Source organism: Manduca sexta, chromosome 17, assembly GCF_014839805.1.
Source record: "Manduca sexta isolate Smith_Timp_Sample1 chromosome 17, JHU_Msex_v1.0, whole genome shotgun sequence".
NCBI classification, from domain to species: domain Eukaryota; kingdom Metazoa; phylum Arthropoda; class Insecta; order Lepidoptera; family Sphingidae; genus Manduca; species Manduca sexta.
In genome coordinates, this window is record NC_051131.1 from 14,682,178 (window position 1) to 14,702,714 (window position 20,537).

The 20,537-nt window shown below is 35.6% G+C and overlaps 1 protein-coding gene across 1 annotated transcript in view; it reads right to left on the bottom strand.

Moving 5' to 3' along the window:
- The window catches only part of LOC115448055 (mucin-5AC), a 65,419-nt gene that overhangs the window by 22,927 nt on the left and 21,955 nt on the right, over positions 1-20,537 (bottom strand). The window contains exon 2 of the mRNA XM_030175350.2: positions 7,563-7,639. Coding sequence (XP_030031210.1) covers positions 7,563-7,639 — 77 coding nt within the window. The remainder of the gene's footprint in view (positions 1-7,562; positions 7,640-20,537) is intronic.

The window sequence follows — 20,537 nt, forward strand, 5'->3', positions numbered from 1 at the left end:
ATAGATATAGATGTTAGAATATTCATCAGAGTAATTATATTGTACAATTATTATTGCTACACACATTAGGCCTTTATGGCCGTAGGGCTAGGCAAAGATACAACTAATGTGTTATCTATTTTTTAGCCATGTATATTCCGTCCCATGATGTAATAGGGGCGAGTCTATCACCATATCGAGCATTAATTCTAGACTGAAGTAGATACTAAGTAGAAAAATCCATTATCACTACCCGGCCCGGGATTTGAAGGCGAGACTTTACAGCGGTGTCGTACCGCGCATCAAATACAACTCCGTCCTCGAAGCAGTCTATTTAGAATAATTTTTATAGTATAGTTATAAACTGACAAGGTAAACGGTATACGACAAAACTAGTCCATCCTTTAATGTTTTTGTTAAAAGTATAAACTTAATCTAGATGAAAGTATTTTAGTTCAATCTAACTATAAATGCAGAGAAGATTGAACTACTTTTTCTAAATAAATCTTAACATAATTCATCTTAATAAAGATATTATCTTGACATCACAATTACTTGGAGGTAAAATATTGACACGATTGCCTTGAACTTGTGCTGATGAATTACAAACGATCTAGATCTTGAATGTAATTAGATCGATATCAAAACGATGATAGACTTCGGGGTCGAATTACACGGATAATTTTTATTATTGTGAAGTTTATTTATAATCTTTAATACGAGTTCTCCAATTTTAAAAATAGCGTATATGGTCATTTTTGTAGAGCAAATAAAAAAGCACATAGCGAGGCCGCTATTTTTACCTTTTGTTTTCTTTTATGTGATTTAAACATAGATATATATTATGTACTACATAACAGATGTCGCGTTCCGAACACTTTACTTATACACTATTTAAAGCGCTTTAGCGCATAAGTTTTGTTAGACGATGTTTTAGTGCTGCAGCGAACTTTACTTCTAACTCCAGATTTTGAACAAATACTTTATATGACCGTTCGTGTCTATAGAATATAAGGCAATGGTTTTTAAATATTTCTTACGATATAGAGCATAAGTAACATGTTTTGTTTATTTTTTGGTAAGTCCGTATTACGACTTACCGCCATTCTGAATAAACGATCGCTCTTTTCGATCAATTAAAAAAATTGACCAATCAGAATATAACTTTTTGATATGCTTACAAATGAGTAGTTATGATTGGTTCATTGTCGGAATTAGATTGAAGATTGAGTTTGGGATCATTTATTGAAAATGGCTGTTAAATAAATAAACAAGATACTTTATTTATCACGAAGGCGAACAAAACTGCAGTTATGATACGTCAAAACAATTTGTAAAAATAATTATTATTGTTTCTAAATAACACTCAAGATAACTTATATAACAACGGACATTTTAAATTAGGAATAAAATTCATAAGGAATACAAGGCATAAGGTAAAACAAATGAACGAGCTCGTCTTTTCAGCCGGTAACGGATCCAGAATCTATACTATTATATAAAGCTGAAGAGTTTGTTTGTTTGTTTGTTTGTTTGTTTGTTTGAACGCGCTAATCTCAGGAACTACCGATCCAAACCGAAAAATTCTTTTTACGTTGGATAGCCCTTTGTTCGTGGAGTGCTATAGGCTATATATCATCACGCTATACCCAATAGGAGCGGGGCAGTAATGGCTAATCTCAGGAACTACCGGTCCAAACTGAAAAATTCTTTTTGCGTTGGATAGCCCTTTGTTTGTGGAGTGCTATAGGCTATATATCATCACGCTATACCCAATAGGAGCGGAGCAGTAATGGCTAATCTCAGGAACTACCGATCCAAACTGAAAAATTCTTTTTGCGTTGGATAGCCCTTTGTTCGTGGAGTGCTATAGGCTATATATCATCACGCTATACCCAATAGGAGCGGAGCAGTAAAAGCTTATCTCAGGAACTACCGGTCCAAACTGAAAAATTCTTTTTGCGTTGGATAGCTCTTTGTTCGCGGAGTGCTATAGGCTATATATCATCACGCTATACCTAAAAGGAGCGGAGCAGTAATGGCTAATCTCAGAAACTACCGGTTCGAACTAAAAAAATTTTTTTGTGTTGAATAGCCCTTTGTTTTTGGAGTGCTCAAAGTTATATATCATCACGCTATGACCAATAGGAGCGGAGCAGTAATGGCTAATCTCAGGATCTACCGGTTCGAACTAAAAATATTTTTTTGTGTTGAATAGCCCTTTGTTTTTGGAGTGCTCTAAGTTATATATCATCACGCTATGACCAATAGGAGCGGAGCAGTAATGAAACATGTTGCAAACACGGGGACAATTTATTGGTTTTGAGAGCTTCCGTTGCGTGCGCTGCGTAAACGGTTAAAGTTATGCAACAATGATGTATGACGGGATTGTTCCTCTTAAAAAGTTCTATAAAAATATATTATAAAACAAAGTCCCCCGCTGCATCCGTCTGCCTGAACGTCTTAAACTCAAAAACTACCCAACGTATTAAGATGAAATTTGGTATGGAGTCAGTTTGAGACCCTGGGAAGAACATAGGCTCCCGGGAAACCACTACTTTTATAACGGAAAACTTTAGCCTGAAAAACTTTATAACGCGGGCGGAGCCGCGGGCAAAAGCTAGTCTATTATAAATCACACAGACCGACACACTCGTTTACGTTCGTTCCCACATTTAAAGTGAAACATTACATCTAAACAATCCGTGCAACTTATTAGCAAAGAAATGACAATACGACGTGCAAATTTTATCACGAACTTTCTTTCACCGTAACGTTTAGTTTCGACAAGCTCATTGGCACCCAGCGCAGGAACAGAACTCACGACTGCGTTAGAATGTGCGTGTTGCATTAATAACCAATCAATGCTTTACGCTTTACAATATAAAAGAATTTCTCTTACTTAATCAGTTTTCCCACGGTCGTGCGTTTATTGTTGAGTAGGTTTTTCGCGCGGCTCTGCTCGTGAAAGTGTTTTAAAGTAATGAAAGACTCGATGTATTTTCCGGGATGAGAAGATATGGCTATCGATGCGTCTGTACGTGTGGCGAATTTTTAAGGAGAAGCAACGTTGCTCTATAGTTATTTTTTGAACTAAAAAGATGACAGTCAATTCGCACGTAAGAGCTATTATTGTATTTAAACAGAAACGACTTTCTGAAATTTTTAAACGCAATACTATATTTCTTTCTACTCCACATTACCTTATTAGTTAATAATCTATACTAATATTATAAAACTGAAGAATTTGTTTGAATGCCTAAACTTAGAAACTATTTCAATGATTTTGAACATTATTCTCTTATGGGAATCTACATTACTTCTGAGTACTTTAGGCTACTTTTCATCCCCGTAAAATATTTATCCCGGAAAAAGTTTTTCACGTTGGCGGAGCCGCGGGCAAAAGCTAGTACATACAACTAATGCATAATTCTATCAAACATCAAGGGACTTAACGTTTCTTAGTACTTTGACTGTTTATCAGATCCAGTGTCATTGTCAGGACAAATCGGCAGTTATAAACTGCTAAACGATGCTACATGCTATACAATATGCAGCTGCGGTTTCGGGAAGGCCCGAAATAAACCGCTTAGGATTTCAGAGGCGGCCATCTACGTGACGTGCATTTTGTCACTTCCGCGGCGCGCGATGCAGGCTTTGTTGTCGGGCGATGCATTAAGGTCTTCGCACACTGATATAGGCGGTGTATGCTTGCTTTGATGTCGCAACTGCCAGAGGTTCCGTGTTTTGTATAGTTTCGTCAGTGAGTGCGTGTGCGCAGTTATTGTTGATGGCAACTTTAGAATCGTACTTGATGTTTGCCGGCAACTAAACACTGCAATTCAATGACCGTACTGTTCAATGATGATGAATCGACAACGCTATATTTCCCATGCTCGCCTAAATCAACATATAGCGATAAGATGCTATTAAATCTGTAGTGGTGTGCCCCCAACCTTATTCTGATATTATAAAGAATGTAATAAGAGTTATTTGTATAAGCGGTCACATATCTCCATTATTCTCCCGCAATGTGCAATAAACAGCTGGGTACACTTCACTGTTTACTTTGACGTGTCATTAGCATGAGATGTGACTTTATTTATTAAGATGACATAAGCTTACGCCTGTATCTGAACTGATAGGCAGAAGTACAACGAGTTGCTAGCAAATAGAAATGTAGAAACTATTTTCAAATACCGTTTCGATTTATGCCTCATATTTATGAGAGATTTTTAAAGATTTGCTGCCTCGGTGGCATAGTTGTATGGCGTGCATGGTACGACACCGCTCTGGAGTCCTGGGTTCGAATTCTATTTCGGGCAAGTGATATTGAGTTTTCGTACTTAATATGAGCCCGGACTGGAATTTGTGTCCGATATATGGCGATAGGCTCGCTCCGTGTCACATTATGATAGAGTGCACACAGACTAAAAATCGGTGCCCAGGTTGAATCTTTGTCTGCCCCTTCGAGGATAAAGGCGTGATGTGTGTGTATCTTCAAAACTACAAAAACAACACGTACGACTTTGTAGAGTTTATCGAAACTTTGATCTAAACTGATAACACTCATTACCATAATAGGTTAACTATTTCAGGCACTTACAGCTTAAAAATAGCCTCATCAGCTATAAAATTAAGCGCAAATAGACACCATAAAAGTCTTACACACTAATGAAACCGCAATAAAAATAGAGCTCAAGCAAAAACTAGATTTATCGGGTGCCCGATGATCTCACCGACCTTCGATTAGACTGTGAATCACGGTAGAGGAGATGTACCACGTTTTTCCATTTACGCCCGGCATTTACGAGCGCAGACGACCGTTTTTATCGTAATAGAACATCCGGTTTAATAGTCGGTCAGATTTTCTATACGATTTTACGCGGATTGAAAATTTTTCTGGACTTGTCTTTCATACCTGAATGGACGTAATGAGTCTATATGAGGTCATTTGACATTGCTTTAATAAATGAAACCACGTACTCGTCTTCCTCTGCTAACTATGTGCCAAATCATTTTATGAATAGCGAATATTTTCACCATACATACTTGATTCACTTTTCAGATTTTTTTATATGGTATTTCTGACAGTATGTTGCTGCTGCAATGAATTCTCTTAGAGTTGTAGTGTAGGAGAATGGCGAAATTTTCCGAAAGGGGACCTGACACAACATATTTATTTATTTATTATATATTTATTATACATATAGGTACGAATAAGCATAACTGCAGTCTTCAAATCTTTCCAATGATAATTAGATTCTAGAGAAATTCTACATAAAGAAAAGCCGCAAGAGTCGGCTATATGGACCCTGCGCCACTGGTAGGCATTAACCCATCACTTGACTGTCAGCTTTCAAGAGGTTGCAGGTCGCCCTTTCGACAGGACTTTAATGACAAGAAATTAGGTCTCTTTTGTTAATCAATTTAGCAGCCGGACAATCTATGGGCGTGTAAAATAAAATGTAATTTTCTGATATTTATTTTATTCTGTATATGCGTTCTTTTGTAACTTATTTATCACTATAACTTCCTATTCCCATCTTCCATCTCATCATCAAGATTTGATTAATTGGTGTTGACATTTTTGTTGCGTTGATCGTGAATATTTTTTTTCATAGTCAGATTTATGTAATGTAAACTCATTCTTTCCTTCTCCTTTAATATCAGATTAAATTCGCGAAAGTCATTCAATTACCAATTCTTAGCTAATTCTTTCCGATTATGGTCGTTTGCGCGCAACGTGAGCGTTGGACGGCGTGCTAAGAAATGGACTATCTTGAGTCTGAATCGCTCGCCTGTACTTTGAATAAAACATACGTTTTATGGCCGTATTTCCCCTCTTTTAGGGTAATATAAGATCAGGATTTACAGCGTCTCGTTTAAAGAAATGTTGAACGGTTTTGGTAAATTGTTACATTTAAATATTCCTGAGCTCTGGTATTTTAGAAAACTTATCCTATATATTTTTGTTCGAAAAGATATTTTCCGTCCAAATTATACAGTCTTCAGAATTCAAAAACTACTTCGTATCTAAAATCAAGGAATTGTAAAAAAATATTAGCGCACGTAGTTCAAATATAAGTTTCCCAAATTATTCTACCTTATTTTGAATTGGCTCCAGCCTATATAAAGCATCTCGCACTTCATATTTCTCATGTTAAACGATATCTATATAACTATAAATACGTATAATCTATAATCAATCGCGTCACTATTTTTCTAACGGTATTTATGTAAGTACAGAGAGCAGCATAAATAAGATTAAGTTGAGAGTAGAAATGTTTATGCATGCTATGACATCTATTACTACATACATCAGTCTGAATTAATGTCTGTCCGTATCGGGAAAATCCTACACATTTCCATTACATAACATTATGTAAACATCTTACTTAGATTACAATATTTATAGCTTACAGTAGAGGAGCAGGTAGGCCCTGATGGTAAGTGACAAGAACTGCCACAATCTCTGACATTGTAGCCAGTGGAACTATGGGACATAATAAGATTTAACATCTCATATCTCAGGATGGCGAGCGCAGTGGAATACTAATAATACAGATGCAATTGGCATATTAAATCCGTCACTCCTGATTTAATAAAGACTCCTTCCATAACACGTTAGATAAAAAAAATCATTTTCTCCATAATTTCACGGACCTTCCAAGATATAAGCTAGTCCATCGGTGTCTGTAAGGCGTAAATAAGTGCAACGAGTATCCAAAGATCACTAATTAATCCTAATCACATAATATTCTAAAAACGAAAACCGAAATATAATAGACGGTAAATATAAAAATAAAATGCCACGAGAAAACGCTGGTACAAATGGAAAACAAACAAATCACGTTTATAGGTAAAGATGCATCTGTCATTTAGTTTTATTACTTAGTTAGCGCTTCTAAAGAAATGGAGAACAAAAGATGTATGATAATTGAGCAATACGCGGGCCGTAAAATGTATTGAATTGTACGAATAAACGTGTATTGCATTCCGCGCTGTCATTCTGCTTACATTGTATTTTCTAATCAGTTTTATGTACTGACGTATTGTAGCGCATAAGATCACACTTCCGCGCAAAAAGTAAACAGAATAGCAAACCTTTCTATCACATGTATGTACATACATATAAAGGAGCGAGCTCCTAAACAAAACAAGTTAAAAAACAAAAAAAAATGTATAACAAGCTCCCCTCAAAATTATCCCTTAGTAAGGAATAACGTTACGTATTATAATTGACGATTTTAAGAATCAATAAAGTCGATTAAGTTTTCCGGTTAGCGTGTACAAACAAAAATTGATTTACAATATTAGTTAGGTTACGACACATTTGAGGACCCGTCTAATGTTAAAATCGTTTCATAAAAATATGTAAATAAAAACCGTTGACTAAATTAAAACATATCACTACACATTATCATAAAATGTAATAATTACAGAATTTTTAAAAAAATTTAGTATATTTTTACATTGCAATACAAAGAATAAACTACAAACATAGATGCTGGGCCTTGTTAGGAACCAGGCTTCTGCGGTCATACTACCTTGCACGTTAATATTTTTAAAAAAGTACTCACCAGCCCGACACGTCGCGACAAAAAGCGAAGTCGCGAGCGACATCCAGAACGCAGCCGACGCCGCGCCACCTCTATACCTGCAACAAACCAACAACACATTAGCGACACGTGCCGATACGATTACTACAAATATTTCCATACATAAATCTTTGATTTCCTATACAGAAAACTTTAATTAGCATAAAATACTACGTTACGCGCATTCATTATTAGCGAGAGAACGTTTTTAGCGATAAGACGCGTTATAGTACTAATGTTATACTCATTGCATATAGTCAACTTTTGCTGTATTTATTTTAATAATTTAAGTAGAAGATTCTCTGTCGTTATGCCAAGGAGCTATTGTCAACAGTTTGACTTCGTTTTGTCCGACGTTTGGTCCCATCTCAAGTAACGTAAAGTGTGAATTTTTAAAATTAAATTGACTGTTTTCCTGATATGGTGATAGGCCCTCGCTCTATCAAATCTACTTACCTATCATCATCATCATCTACAATCTATAGGATGGTTATGATCCTGCTATTGAGAAGGTATATTATGCCACTTTGATGGTCTTAACGAGTCGCATCGAAATTCGAGCCGCAAAAAAAGAAAAAGCGTGATAAATTTTAGATGCACTAATTTCACCTCAGTGTAACCTCACGTGAATCAGACTTGCATAACAAGTTCTCTAGAATCAATAAATATTTTTGCAAAAACGACTTTCAAACATAATTTCATAATTCAAAAAACAATTAATATAATAAGTATAAAATAAATAAGTAATATAAAAACATAATCAACGTAAAACAAAGAAGCTTTGAATACACGTCGTAATGGCACAGAGTAAAAAACAAAATCATCGCAGAAATAAAACGTGGAGTGCGGCCGATGACCTCAGCATCCCTAGATCAGTCATTTTATAGAAACCAGTTCGGATTCCATCCCGAGGGAACGAAAACAAAAAATATGATGAAATGATTGATCTTTTTATGATGAAAATGACTGCATTGGTTAGCAAAACAAATAAGTTCTAATAATAGACTGCAACAGCGTCTGTAGTGGAGTTTCTTATGCGAGCCTCCTTTTTCTATTTTTGTAAATAATGTGCAACCACTGTCTACACTTTGACGGACGTAATCAATTAGACGTCATAAAGTAACATCTTTTAATTCCATGGTGTTTATCAGCAAGCATCCTTCTTGCACGAACATTTTCATTAACAACTAGAAACTATTCCGCCCCCGGATCCATCCCTACAACTTTGTAGACCAGAATGCATAGCAGCACACTTTTGTAAAACCAAGCGGTGAAGATCAGCGAATCTCTAAAAGAAGATGCAAATGACTAAAAGACAATGATAAATTGATATGAAACCCCGTTCCCGAGGTGAATCTCCGTCACAAAACCAAAAGTAAGACACCGGGTATGTAACCCGAAATTGAATGATAAATGGCAGCGTCCCCGATCTTGGTCATTGAGGAATAATGCCGCAATAAGGGAGTCGCTGGCGGACATTTGGAGCGCGCCGCCACCCGCACCTCCGGCAGTTATTTATCAATCGCCCACCAAACGTACTCAATAGAATAATCGGCACTTACTAGGGTCGCCAATGAGGTTGTGACACGATTGGATTATATTTTCGGATGGTGCACGAGATGGGACACGTGTCTTTCCTAAGCTATTGGACTGTTACATTTATATAACTAAAATCGGCTAACTAGAAAGATCAGGTATTAGTACCGCCATAACTACAGCGTTTTGTTATAACAGAAAAATAGCAAAATAGCAAGAAGAAGGTAAGGGGGTTTCAAGGCTCAAATTACCTGAAGTAAAGTATATTGCGCAGTTATAGGAATTAGGACTAAAGGGAGAATTAGGGTACCAGTAATTGGACCCAAGAAGTTCATGATGGTACCATGACATTGTCAGATAAATATCATACACTAACTGAGAGAAATTTCAAATATTTTCGTATTTGATACACTATTATAAAAGTAAATAATTTATTTAATTTACCAGTACCTATTTGCAAAATCGTCTAAATCCTAACTTAAGTAAGTATGCAATATAACTTCCAATTGTATATTCCAATCAAAATAATCCAGGAAAACAGCACTTAAAACAAAGATTGAAATAAACTCTTATAAAAGTAATCATCCGCCTTTAATAACAAAATGATTCCGTGCAAATACGAACAACTGTAAGCTTCTTATAGCCGACGACAGACTTCCTCTTAATGCTCCGACGGGCAGACAATTCACATTAACGAGCCTTTGTGGGTGAAGTACCAACTCGTAAACTTTTCAATCAAATAAATGCAGACGCAGAAAACAGCCGCGAATCAAGAGCTGGATTCAAACGTTAGAGTATTCATAAGAAGGTTCGTTAATATCGCAATTTGAGTCAGTTAAATAGTAATAAACACGTACAACTAAGTCAAATTAGGGCAAATGTTTCTTAAACTGGTTGTACCTAAATACAACATAAAATGTTTTAAAAGTAAATGTTAAATGATTCAAACAGAAAATAATAACATTAAATATTAGTAATGATAAAAATATCGAGTACAGAAATACTGCATTAATTAAACACTGGGCGAAAGCTTGCCTGAACTTGGTTTGGAATATATCATCATCATCTTCCTGACATGACATCTTCCTGTCTTGACACATAAATTTTACTTCATTGATGGCAAGTGCAATTCCGTACAAATGCCAACGATCGCAATACTTGTAGGTCAGGTTATTGTGACCTCACAGGTGATGTTACAAGCATAAAACTAGGACAACTTAAAATATGTCAATATTTGGATGGTGAGCGCCAACCCTGCTCATCCAGGAGACAGTGGGCCGTGTGAAAGTGCCCTTTGGGCTGGTTCCAAGCATTTCGCGTTGCATGGCGTTCTACATGACTCAGACAATATATTGTTAAGGATACATTACTTAATCCTAATCAGATCCAATTCAGCATATCACGGATATAATATGCTGAGTTGTATTGGCTATACAAATCTGCTCCTATTTCCATAGCACAGTAATTAACATCAGGAAATTCAAATCCAAAAGCCACATCCCACACGCCAAACATTTCTAATTCCCAACGAACAGGATTCTAAATGTAATTAAACACCGATTATTCAATCAACGTCAATTATGATAGATTCTGATAGAATCTAGAAAGTTGAACGACAATATTATTTGACCGGAGAAACGAGGCAACACTTGAGTCGAGAGGAATATTTCCAATGCATGATTTCCAGTCGTCAGAACTGTCATAACTATTTACAAGGACCCGAGGTTAATAAACGCGACAGTTATAATTAATACTGTTGAAGAAAGTGTTGATTAGAGAAGTTATTAATTAATATCAAAACATTTCGAGGAAGTACAACGATTTAACGGTTATTAAATATGAAGAGATAAAGAGGAAAAATTTATCATATTTAGTCCGTAGGGGAAGCAGTCATTCACCTGATGGTAACCGCCGTGACTGCTAATAAACATGAAGAAATTCAATGTCAAACTCACTAAATAAGTTGTCAACACCCGGAATTTCCTTAATAATTCAAAATTATTAAAATTACAAGTTACTTTTAATTATCAAAATCCTGAAGTACTGCGCTGCGCCTCTTGTCTTATCCACTATACGAAGAACCATCGACCATAAATATAGTCTTAAACAATAAATATTAGGCCCAGATCTTCCCTTCCAAATCCATTCACCTTAAATTCCTTTAGTCTAAAATCCCGTTCATTTGTTGAGCTTGTTGAAATTACGATAACAATTGAAGAGGTACTTATGACCAGGTGCTAAGCTCTCCAGCACGTACCTCTACTCTGTGAATGCTTTTTCTAAGGATACTTCATTGAGTCATTGGCATTGAATATCGAAATTTCTTTGATATAACCTTCAAAGTATAAAGTACAATATTTATCTATGACTATTATTAGGTCGCGGTTGCGCCTGCGTGAAAGGTTTTCCGATATTAAAGTCCCGTTATATATTTTCCAATTGCTGTACTAAAAATCACACAATAAAAAAATATTTGATTTATACTTTATATTCATTGATGTAATGATTGATAATTTATGCAAATAATTTAATTCAGACGCCACTTCCAGCCGGATACGAAAGTAAATGACTAACAAAAAACGGCGCCTCTTGCTAATATAAACATAGGAATAAATATTGCGTAATTATATATATATAACGTTATGGTATAGTCTCACAAGTGGCTGGTCGGGCCGACCCGCGAAAGACACGATGCGCACGCAACCATGCCACAACGTTTTTAAACCTCCTGCCGAAAATATTCATATTTCATTAGCCATTTTTAATATAGATTCAAAAAGACTGTTACGAAAATCTTTATGAGGTTATTATCGATTTTAGAAAAGAACATAATCGTTTTACGAAACAGCTATGCGTGACACATACATCCTGACAATTTTTTTACTTTACTTTAGAAATAAGGCAAACTGAAGTGTCATTGCTACTATTACTATATCATTGTTCTTGCTAGTTGTACCCGACGAATTTGTATTTTGGATAATGTGTTTTCGTTTTAGGGTCCTCACTAAAGGCTGTGCCTAGTGTGAGGACCACTAGAAACTTTTAATATTCTTTTATTAATGCTTTTATAAATTGCTGTAATAAAAAAATCAATAAAAAAATATAAAATCTATGACTCGTTGCACATTATCCTGCATTATCAAGTTGCACCTATAATAGCCATAAAATACTTAGAAGTCCTTATAATATCTTTCTCGGTACCCATAGATTTCTTAATAGATACCTTACAGTCTGTATCCTGCGGACGTCATAATATTCTGCTAATTCTAAAAATAGTCTAAGGTGGGTAGCAGCCATTCTGCTACCTTACGAGCTATTTTATCACATTTTAACCGGTAAATAACAAAATACGTTATTATTCACGGTGCAGTGCGCTTGGTGTTGCCAGATGTCCAGTTTTTGGCGGAATTTCCCGTTTTATAATAAGCAGGGCGCGTCTGCACATCCTCGAACGGTTACCAAAACTCAACAATTTATAAGGCATTTAAATATGTAATATTGAATAAAGAACAATAATGATGTGGCCCAGAATATACTTTATTCGACTTCAAATTGAATGCGGATCCTAACCTTTATAGTGTTGTAACAAGTATCTTAATAAATAAGTATAATAGATTACGATTTAGAGAGGATCTAATATACTGATATTTTGGACAGTCTCACTTTTATTGGATTATGTCATTTGGAAAACGACATTTTGCACTTGATAATAATTATGACTTAATTATTATATTGAGACTGCCTCGGTGGCGTAGTTGTATTGCCCGTCCGGTACAATAGCGCTCTGAGGTCCTGGGTTCGAATCCCGGGTCGGGCAAAGTGATATTTGGGTTTTTCTGCTCAGTATCAGCCCGGAGTCTGGAATTTGTGCCCGATATGGCGATAGGCTCGCCCCCTATCACATCATGGGACGGAACATACTTGGCGAAAAGTGGGTGCCCTAGTTGCGCCTCTGCATACCCCTTCGGGGATAAAATGCGTGATGTTATGTATGTATTATGTATGTATGTAATAATTATCAAGACTTTGATTGACCTTGATTTGATTTGAGAAAGACCACTTTAATTTGTTCTCGACAAGTACTATTACTGCATTTTATAAAAATGACTAGATCCCTGCTTATAAAAGTCGGAATGGAGCGTGTAAAACATGATATTCATATATTATTCATATATCTCTGGCAACACTAAGCAATGCTCACGCGCTGCATGATTCATTAGATTTATTGCCCCGCGTCACATTAATGTCAATAAATAGCAGATATCGGTCACCTATTGTTTCAGTTTTTATGATACAGGGGCTTTAAGGTTAATTTTGTATATTGTTTACAATTCAAAAGCATTTTACCGTGCTATAATGTAATACGGATCATAGGGTTTTTTCCTAGCAAATAATTACATCAGATTTAATAGCAAATAACCAGGTACTTCTCTTAGTAATATTTGTTATAAAAGATCATGCTCTTCTTGAAAGGATTATTTCAAGCTGAAAAGCAGTAAATTCTTAGTGTAATGTCGACTGACAACGCATTCATTCCGTTTATAAATAATATCTAATAAATCTATGAAAATATTATCCTCAATAGTGAAAGTGGCGTTATGCGTCCATCAGACCAAAAACACGTAAACAAACAGAACTATTCGATTACGCTTACATTTCGGATTATGCAAATAAATGCATAACTATGCTAATAGGCTCCACTTACCTGGCCATTAACACACGAATATTTTCATTTGTTACAACAAATATATGACAAAAACGATACCGTTAAACTTTTTTTATTGCCTTTCAATTTGTAATCTATATCAGTTGGTTGTTAATGTCTTTATCGATTTCGAATATTCAAATAAGTAGGTATATTTTCATATTGTCGTATTTGTCAATTTCTATATTCATTATTAATTCAAATTATTTCCTTATATATTTAGTATTTTACTAATTAACATATTTATTTAGCCGAAAGGCTTATTTAAAGTGCATATTTAATACGCGAACGTGTTACAAATCTCAGCATCCAGACGCGACATGTCAAACGACAGAATCTCGTCTCAAGATCAGAACAAACAAAAAAACTCAAATGCCGAAATGGTCAGCGACCATCCGAAGCGGTGCAGTGTCGGACGTTGACCCAATAACGAAAGAAAAAAATAATTCCAACAGATAGCGGTTTTGGCGCCAACCAACATAATGGCGGACAAAATGGCGTTTGAAAATACAATTCTGCTTTGACGCGTATTTTACTTGAGTATTGTAATAGATTTTTTTACTATTCAGTGACGAGCAGTTTGCATGACGAGTGCCACACCTCCGAATGGCAACAATTTGTATTGTGTAACTAAAAAGCATGGCACTGCAGCAGCGCATGTCACCTGTGCCATGTTAACTTCTAATACCCAATAATAACGCGAAAATATATAATAGGAATCTAATGACACCATAGACCAAGAAGAGGAAACGAAAGAGATAAACGGTTCATGCTATTAGTGGATAGAGAATGTGTAAACTGTAAACTTATAGAAAAAAATAACATGTATTGGTCTAAATAATTTTGTGTCTTCCCAGAGTGGTGAAATTTCGAGTAATCATAACGTTTAATATCTTTTCTCGAAGCTCTTCTTCGTATACCAAGTATGGGTTTTAAGAATTTGACATGTAAATTACCTCTAAAACTTGACCCAGATAATTAATTAATATCACTAACTGTATGTCGACATTTTATAAACGAACTAAATTCCACTCAATATTAAATTGATCACAGACTGATAAGTCATCTTGTGGGTTTTAAAAGTTGCGTGGTAAGTCGCGCAAGTCTCCTAGTTGATTTAGATTAGTGTTAGCGTATATGCAAAGTCCTAAGTTCCAGTCCCTAGTCAGGAAAGATTTAGTGTTAAATTATATAACACGTTTCGTTCGAGAAATGTTCCCTTAAAGGGAGTGAAGTCAGGCATGAGGCCGGTCATAAACATGAATCAAAAGGCCTCAAACCTTTCTGGAATATGGTTAGCCACGTTGCACCGACAGGCAGAACCGCAAGCAAAAACAAGTTAAATATAATTTAAATAAAATGCATAACTCATTAGGCCCAGTAAATGACGTCAAGAATCCACGATCGTGTACATCCGGCTGCTGATTCAGGAGTTAGTCAGACATTAGCAATCAAAGGATTTAGGCATGAAGCGTGCAAGTAATTGCGATTACATCCATTTTGTTTTTAGCGGGATGTTTCTGGGAAGTAACACCTCGAGATTCGATGAGCACGATTTTTATATTAAATTTATAAAATATTATTTGAATAAGTAATATTACCGCAGCAGATTTTTTGTTCGCATTTATTTGCGACAGGTTCAAGTGATGATTTTAAAATTTAAGGCTCTTTTTCATCTTCAACTTATCCCACTGCATTTTACAGGTACATTATAGGAAGATTTAGCCTTATTTTTACTATCTACGTGCTGCCTCTGTTTGTGGAATTTAATTAATAAGAAAATTATATTATCAATATTGTTACAACTACTCGATCTACGAATCCATCTTAACCCCTTCCAGTCTATATCTCTTGACACGGTGCACCTAGTAATCTAGGTCTATTTGCGATTTGTTTTAAACTCCTTTGCAATCTTCAATTCGAGCCATGAAGGCTCTTAAAAACCCCTGCTACCAGGATAAAGAGCAATATGATTTTATTTTTTTATAGGAACATTAGGCTAACTATTATGTGGGTCACCTAATATAAAGTTTTAACAGATCATAAACAATCACAATACCAGAGGCATTAATTATAATGTGTTGACGGCTTTTGAGGTAGGAAGAACAATCTCTGTTGCTTTTTCATTTCTAAGCATACGATGTCAGTAAAAGAAATTAGTTTCATATTATACATGACGTGGTTTTTATCTTCTTTGTCAGACTATAATTACATATAGTTGTAATATCAAAATATATCCGACCACTTTGCTATGATCCGCCATGTTCGCTTAACACCAGCTATCCAGTCGCAAGCCCTACTGTAAGGATGCGCTCGGGTTTCTAGTTTTTTCTGAGCTAACGAGTTAAACTAGTTCTCAGATATTTGCGCGTTCTCCCTACATGGCCTGCGCTGGTACTATGCTTTATTAAACGTGTTTTACTGCGTGGTTAGATAGTGTCTTATATTTGCTACTTGGATTAATTTCAGGTCTGATTGGTTGAGTGATTAATGTCCGGTGCGATTCTGAGAACGAATATAAAAAATGTGTGCGAATTTGAACACATCTAATTATATTGTCACGCATTCATCCACTGTGCGTGGTAAAATGTCATTATGAGTAATATGTCACTAAAAACACGCGAACTGTTAGATCCTGAATAAAAACCTTCAGCGTCATAAATGACAATTTAAGTGAAATTAAAAAATGAAAAACATTTCTTCCTCAATAATAAGGTCCATACACACATACTATATAAAAATGTAATATGTGGTCTATTACCCATTTACTCGTGTGTCTATATTCTGGCATGCAGCAAAGAATCTAATATCAGGGACGTAATATTAGTAGAACGGATTGGGCAACACATTACGCGGAGTTTCGTCGCACTAGTGACTACAACAATTGGAGCAATACTGAAGCCGATAAATAACTCGCACACGCCGAGTTACTATGTCTTATTGTTTATGCAACTGCACACTTTGCTAGCAAGGAATCGAAAGGGCACACATCTCTGACTTTTCTAATGTTATGTATTCTTTGTGAATTAACGCTTAACAGTGAAGGAAAATATCGCGAGAAAACCTGCATACTTGAGAAGTTCTATAAGAATTTCGACGGTATCTGAAATCAATCCGCACTAAGCCAGCGTGGATCTGCCAATCCTCACTAGGTCAGTGTAATGGACTAAGGCCTAATCCCTTTCTGTAAGAAAGGAAGCAAGTACCCAGCAGCAAGATAGTATATAATATAGGGCTGATATAATCACATTATAATTGATTAAAATATTTATTGACTTGTATAATTTACGTGTACCCTGTCCACCTGTCTTGCTGACAACCTGTTGGTTTGTCATCTCATACGTGCCGCAGACATCGTATCTCGGACCGCATGCGACTATCGCGCGTCGTTGCCTTTCTCTCGTATTTTTAACTGTTATAAATTACAGTAACCATTTCATAACGGATTATACAATATCTGATAAATAACATACATACTAGTTTTTACTCGTGACTACACGCGTTGAAGTCTTTTAATTGAATAAAAAACCAACCACTATTCTTAGATGAAGAGTATCCTAAAGCATTCTGATCATTGTCATATTCTTCCTGTAAACTAAATTTATTCAAAAATAATGTCATTATAATAATCATCTCAAATTTTTTGTAAGATAAATTAATTTAGCCATTATTCCCAAATGGGTAGACAGAGGCACAACCGGTGCATTATATGCGGAAATATTCTTAGCCCAGGTCTCATAACAATAAACCTAATCACGGTTCATACTTTAATTACGTGCATGACCTATGAAACATTGTCATAATATTAACACAAGACGATCACAAAATTCCCCATAACTTCTGTGTACAATCAACCACAAAAGTATCTGAACATATTCAAAACTTCAAATCGCCTGTACAGTAAATTTAATTGACATATTTTTTTTCTTCGTGCGCAATAAAGTAAAAAACAAATTATATTTATAAAAAAAATGTTAAGACCACAAAAATATGAAGTTTTGAATAACTTCAGCTACTTATGGTTGCACGTAATATATTTCTTTATTGAGAATACAATATTTGAACACAATTTATAAATTTGATAATAGACACGATCTAGAGAACTATGATATTATACAAACAAGGATTACATTGCAGTGTTACAAAACATAAAGGAATTTTGCTCGGAGAAAGGTTGTTAACCGTTTGCTTGAAACAATGTTGTTGATTGATATGAGCTAAGTTGCGTGGCGCTAGTGTGCCAGTGAACCAAATATGAAATAACCAAACATAGAATTGTTGATTTAAAAAAACTACAGAAAAGCATTAAGAAATAAATATGAGAATATAACAAAATATAAAACATTGAGAATAAATAATTTTTAACTTAAAAATAAAACAACTCTCATTTTAAAATGTAAAACAGGTACAATTTTTTTTTTGCAATTTGGTGAATATCTGCCACATATATCATAATAATATTATCATAGTATGTAATTTCATTAAAAGTAATTGCGCTATCGCGTTACCTTATAATATATCGTGTTTGAACTATTATAAATCTCTCATATTTAAATCAATGCAAAAATTATTAACAATTAAATAAATAAAGATCGCATTAATATCGAAAATTAATGATAATATTATGTATTAAACGCCTACATGATGATACGTTGTTGATGGCTCCAATAGATGGCGCTGGTCCAATTTGAAACTGGCTATCGTTTCGTTGCAAGCAATGTATGAGATGTTCCTTGCTTCACGATGTATTATGGTCGAAATTTGTTTGTATCCATATCCATCATATATTATTTTCAAGTGGTCGGTCTTCGTTACATAAAGACAAATTTTTGTAAACGCCCCAACCTTATTGGGCTCTGGGGTGTTGAATTCCGGTCAAGCCTTTTTGCGATTCCTCACCTCAAAAAACTTCGGAATCAAATGTTCCCATAGAGTCCATAGGTTATTATAAACAACAGGTTCATTAAATCTGTGAATGCAGTACTTAATATCTCCAAAAAATATGGAGGGTCTAAGTCAGTCTTTACTGTCCCATTTAAAAAATCTAGTGTGTACCTACTGAGTACTGTGACCTTTCAATCGATTTTAAGAAGAGCAGCATTATAGTTTCTAGTTCGTTTTCACGTTTTCTACTTTTATTATACATTTTTGCAGTTCAAAATACAAGTTGTGGAAATTTTAGAAGTAATTTTCATATTTGTCTCTATTAACAACCATAGAGGATAGTCTAAGTTTTAAATGTTTGGCACGGCGTGCGCTGCGATCGCTTTACTATATAAATATATAATAAAGTGCATTTATAAATATATAGTAATGCTCCCCCACCATACAATTCGTAGATAGCCAATACACCAAAACAAACACGAGTAAAGAGCCCAGGTCGCGCCCTCTACCGTTATTGTCAAGCAATGGTGAGGAATTTCGCGCTGACGCTGCATCGTTGCAGCCTGCCCATGCAAGCCTAGGTCGAGGCGTTGCCCTGCCGGCCTTCAGCAATTAGGCGCTATGCATTCCACTATTAATATGAGCTGTTTATGCACGCTATATTAATTCAAAGACGGTTAGTATTTCAGATAATTTTCTTATATAAGACTGGCATCTAAATTAAATACTTACTATGAGAAACTCCTAGGCTATCCACGAACAGTACTAAAACATACAAAACTTGGGATTACAGCACTGTACAAAGCGCTGCGCTACTGTCAAAATATCGACATGAGATGTGATTAGCCACAATATCCTTCCAAACTAACTTCGCTCCAGAAATAAGTGTGTTTATACAATCCTTTTACGACACCATACAGTGATAGTAGGCACCCACCAATACGAACCGTCACAAACGTAAGAGCCACCTTGCAAACATAACGTTGATTGAAACGTATCGGCAAAAAAAGTCCAAAGAGAAGAGATGTTTGATGGCCCTCCCCGAAATGTTAGGATGTAGACACAGGTGTGTGCCAATAACCCAGTTAGTGTACTGTACTACTATAAAAAGTAAACACAACCCAATGGCAACACATATTCCATATATAAATACATGGCTGTTTTCACACATAACGCTCTTATCTCCGAAGGTGTAAGCAGATGTGCAACCAGGGTACTTTTTGCCGTGTATCTCCCGTCTCATAAAGTGATAAGGGGAGAGTTTATTGCCATATCGAGTACAAATTCTAGATTCCGTACTAATACTGAGCTGTAGCTGAGCCCAATATCATGTTGCCCCATTTTTGATAATATAAAATTATTCAAATACTCTATTAATATTATTGGTACTCAAATATTGTAAGATAAATGGACAACCCACTCCACACAAGCAGAACCCGTTCTCAATAATATATTCTTAATAACCTGAATACAAGTCCTTAGATAGTACAGCTAAATAAATAAACATAATGGCACCTTCTAAACAGGCCATATGAAGTCCACTGCGGCACTGTACCACAGGATTTGATTAAATCCTTGTCAATGATCTATTGTATAGACAATAAATGACTTTGTAATTCGCTTACGCGTTGCATCCTTTCGCCACAAGCCTCACCGACCTTGCCTCTCCCCGACTCGAATGCACAATAAGTCGTGAAGTCATCTCTCTATAAAACATAGATGCAGATTAATGCACGAAAAAACGCGGAATCGCGCCGATTCCCACCATTCTGCCGGTGTGGCTCGCTGTCATACTAATGAGCTAGCTTAAATATTTAGTTGGAATTTGCCCG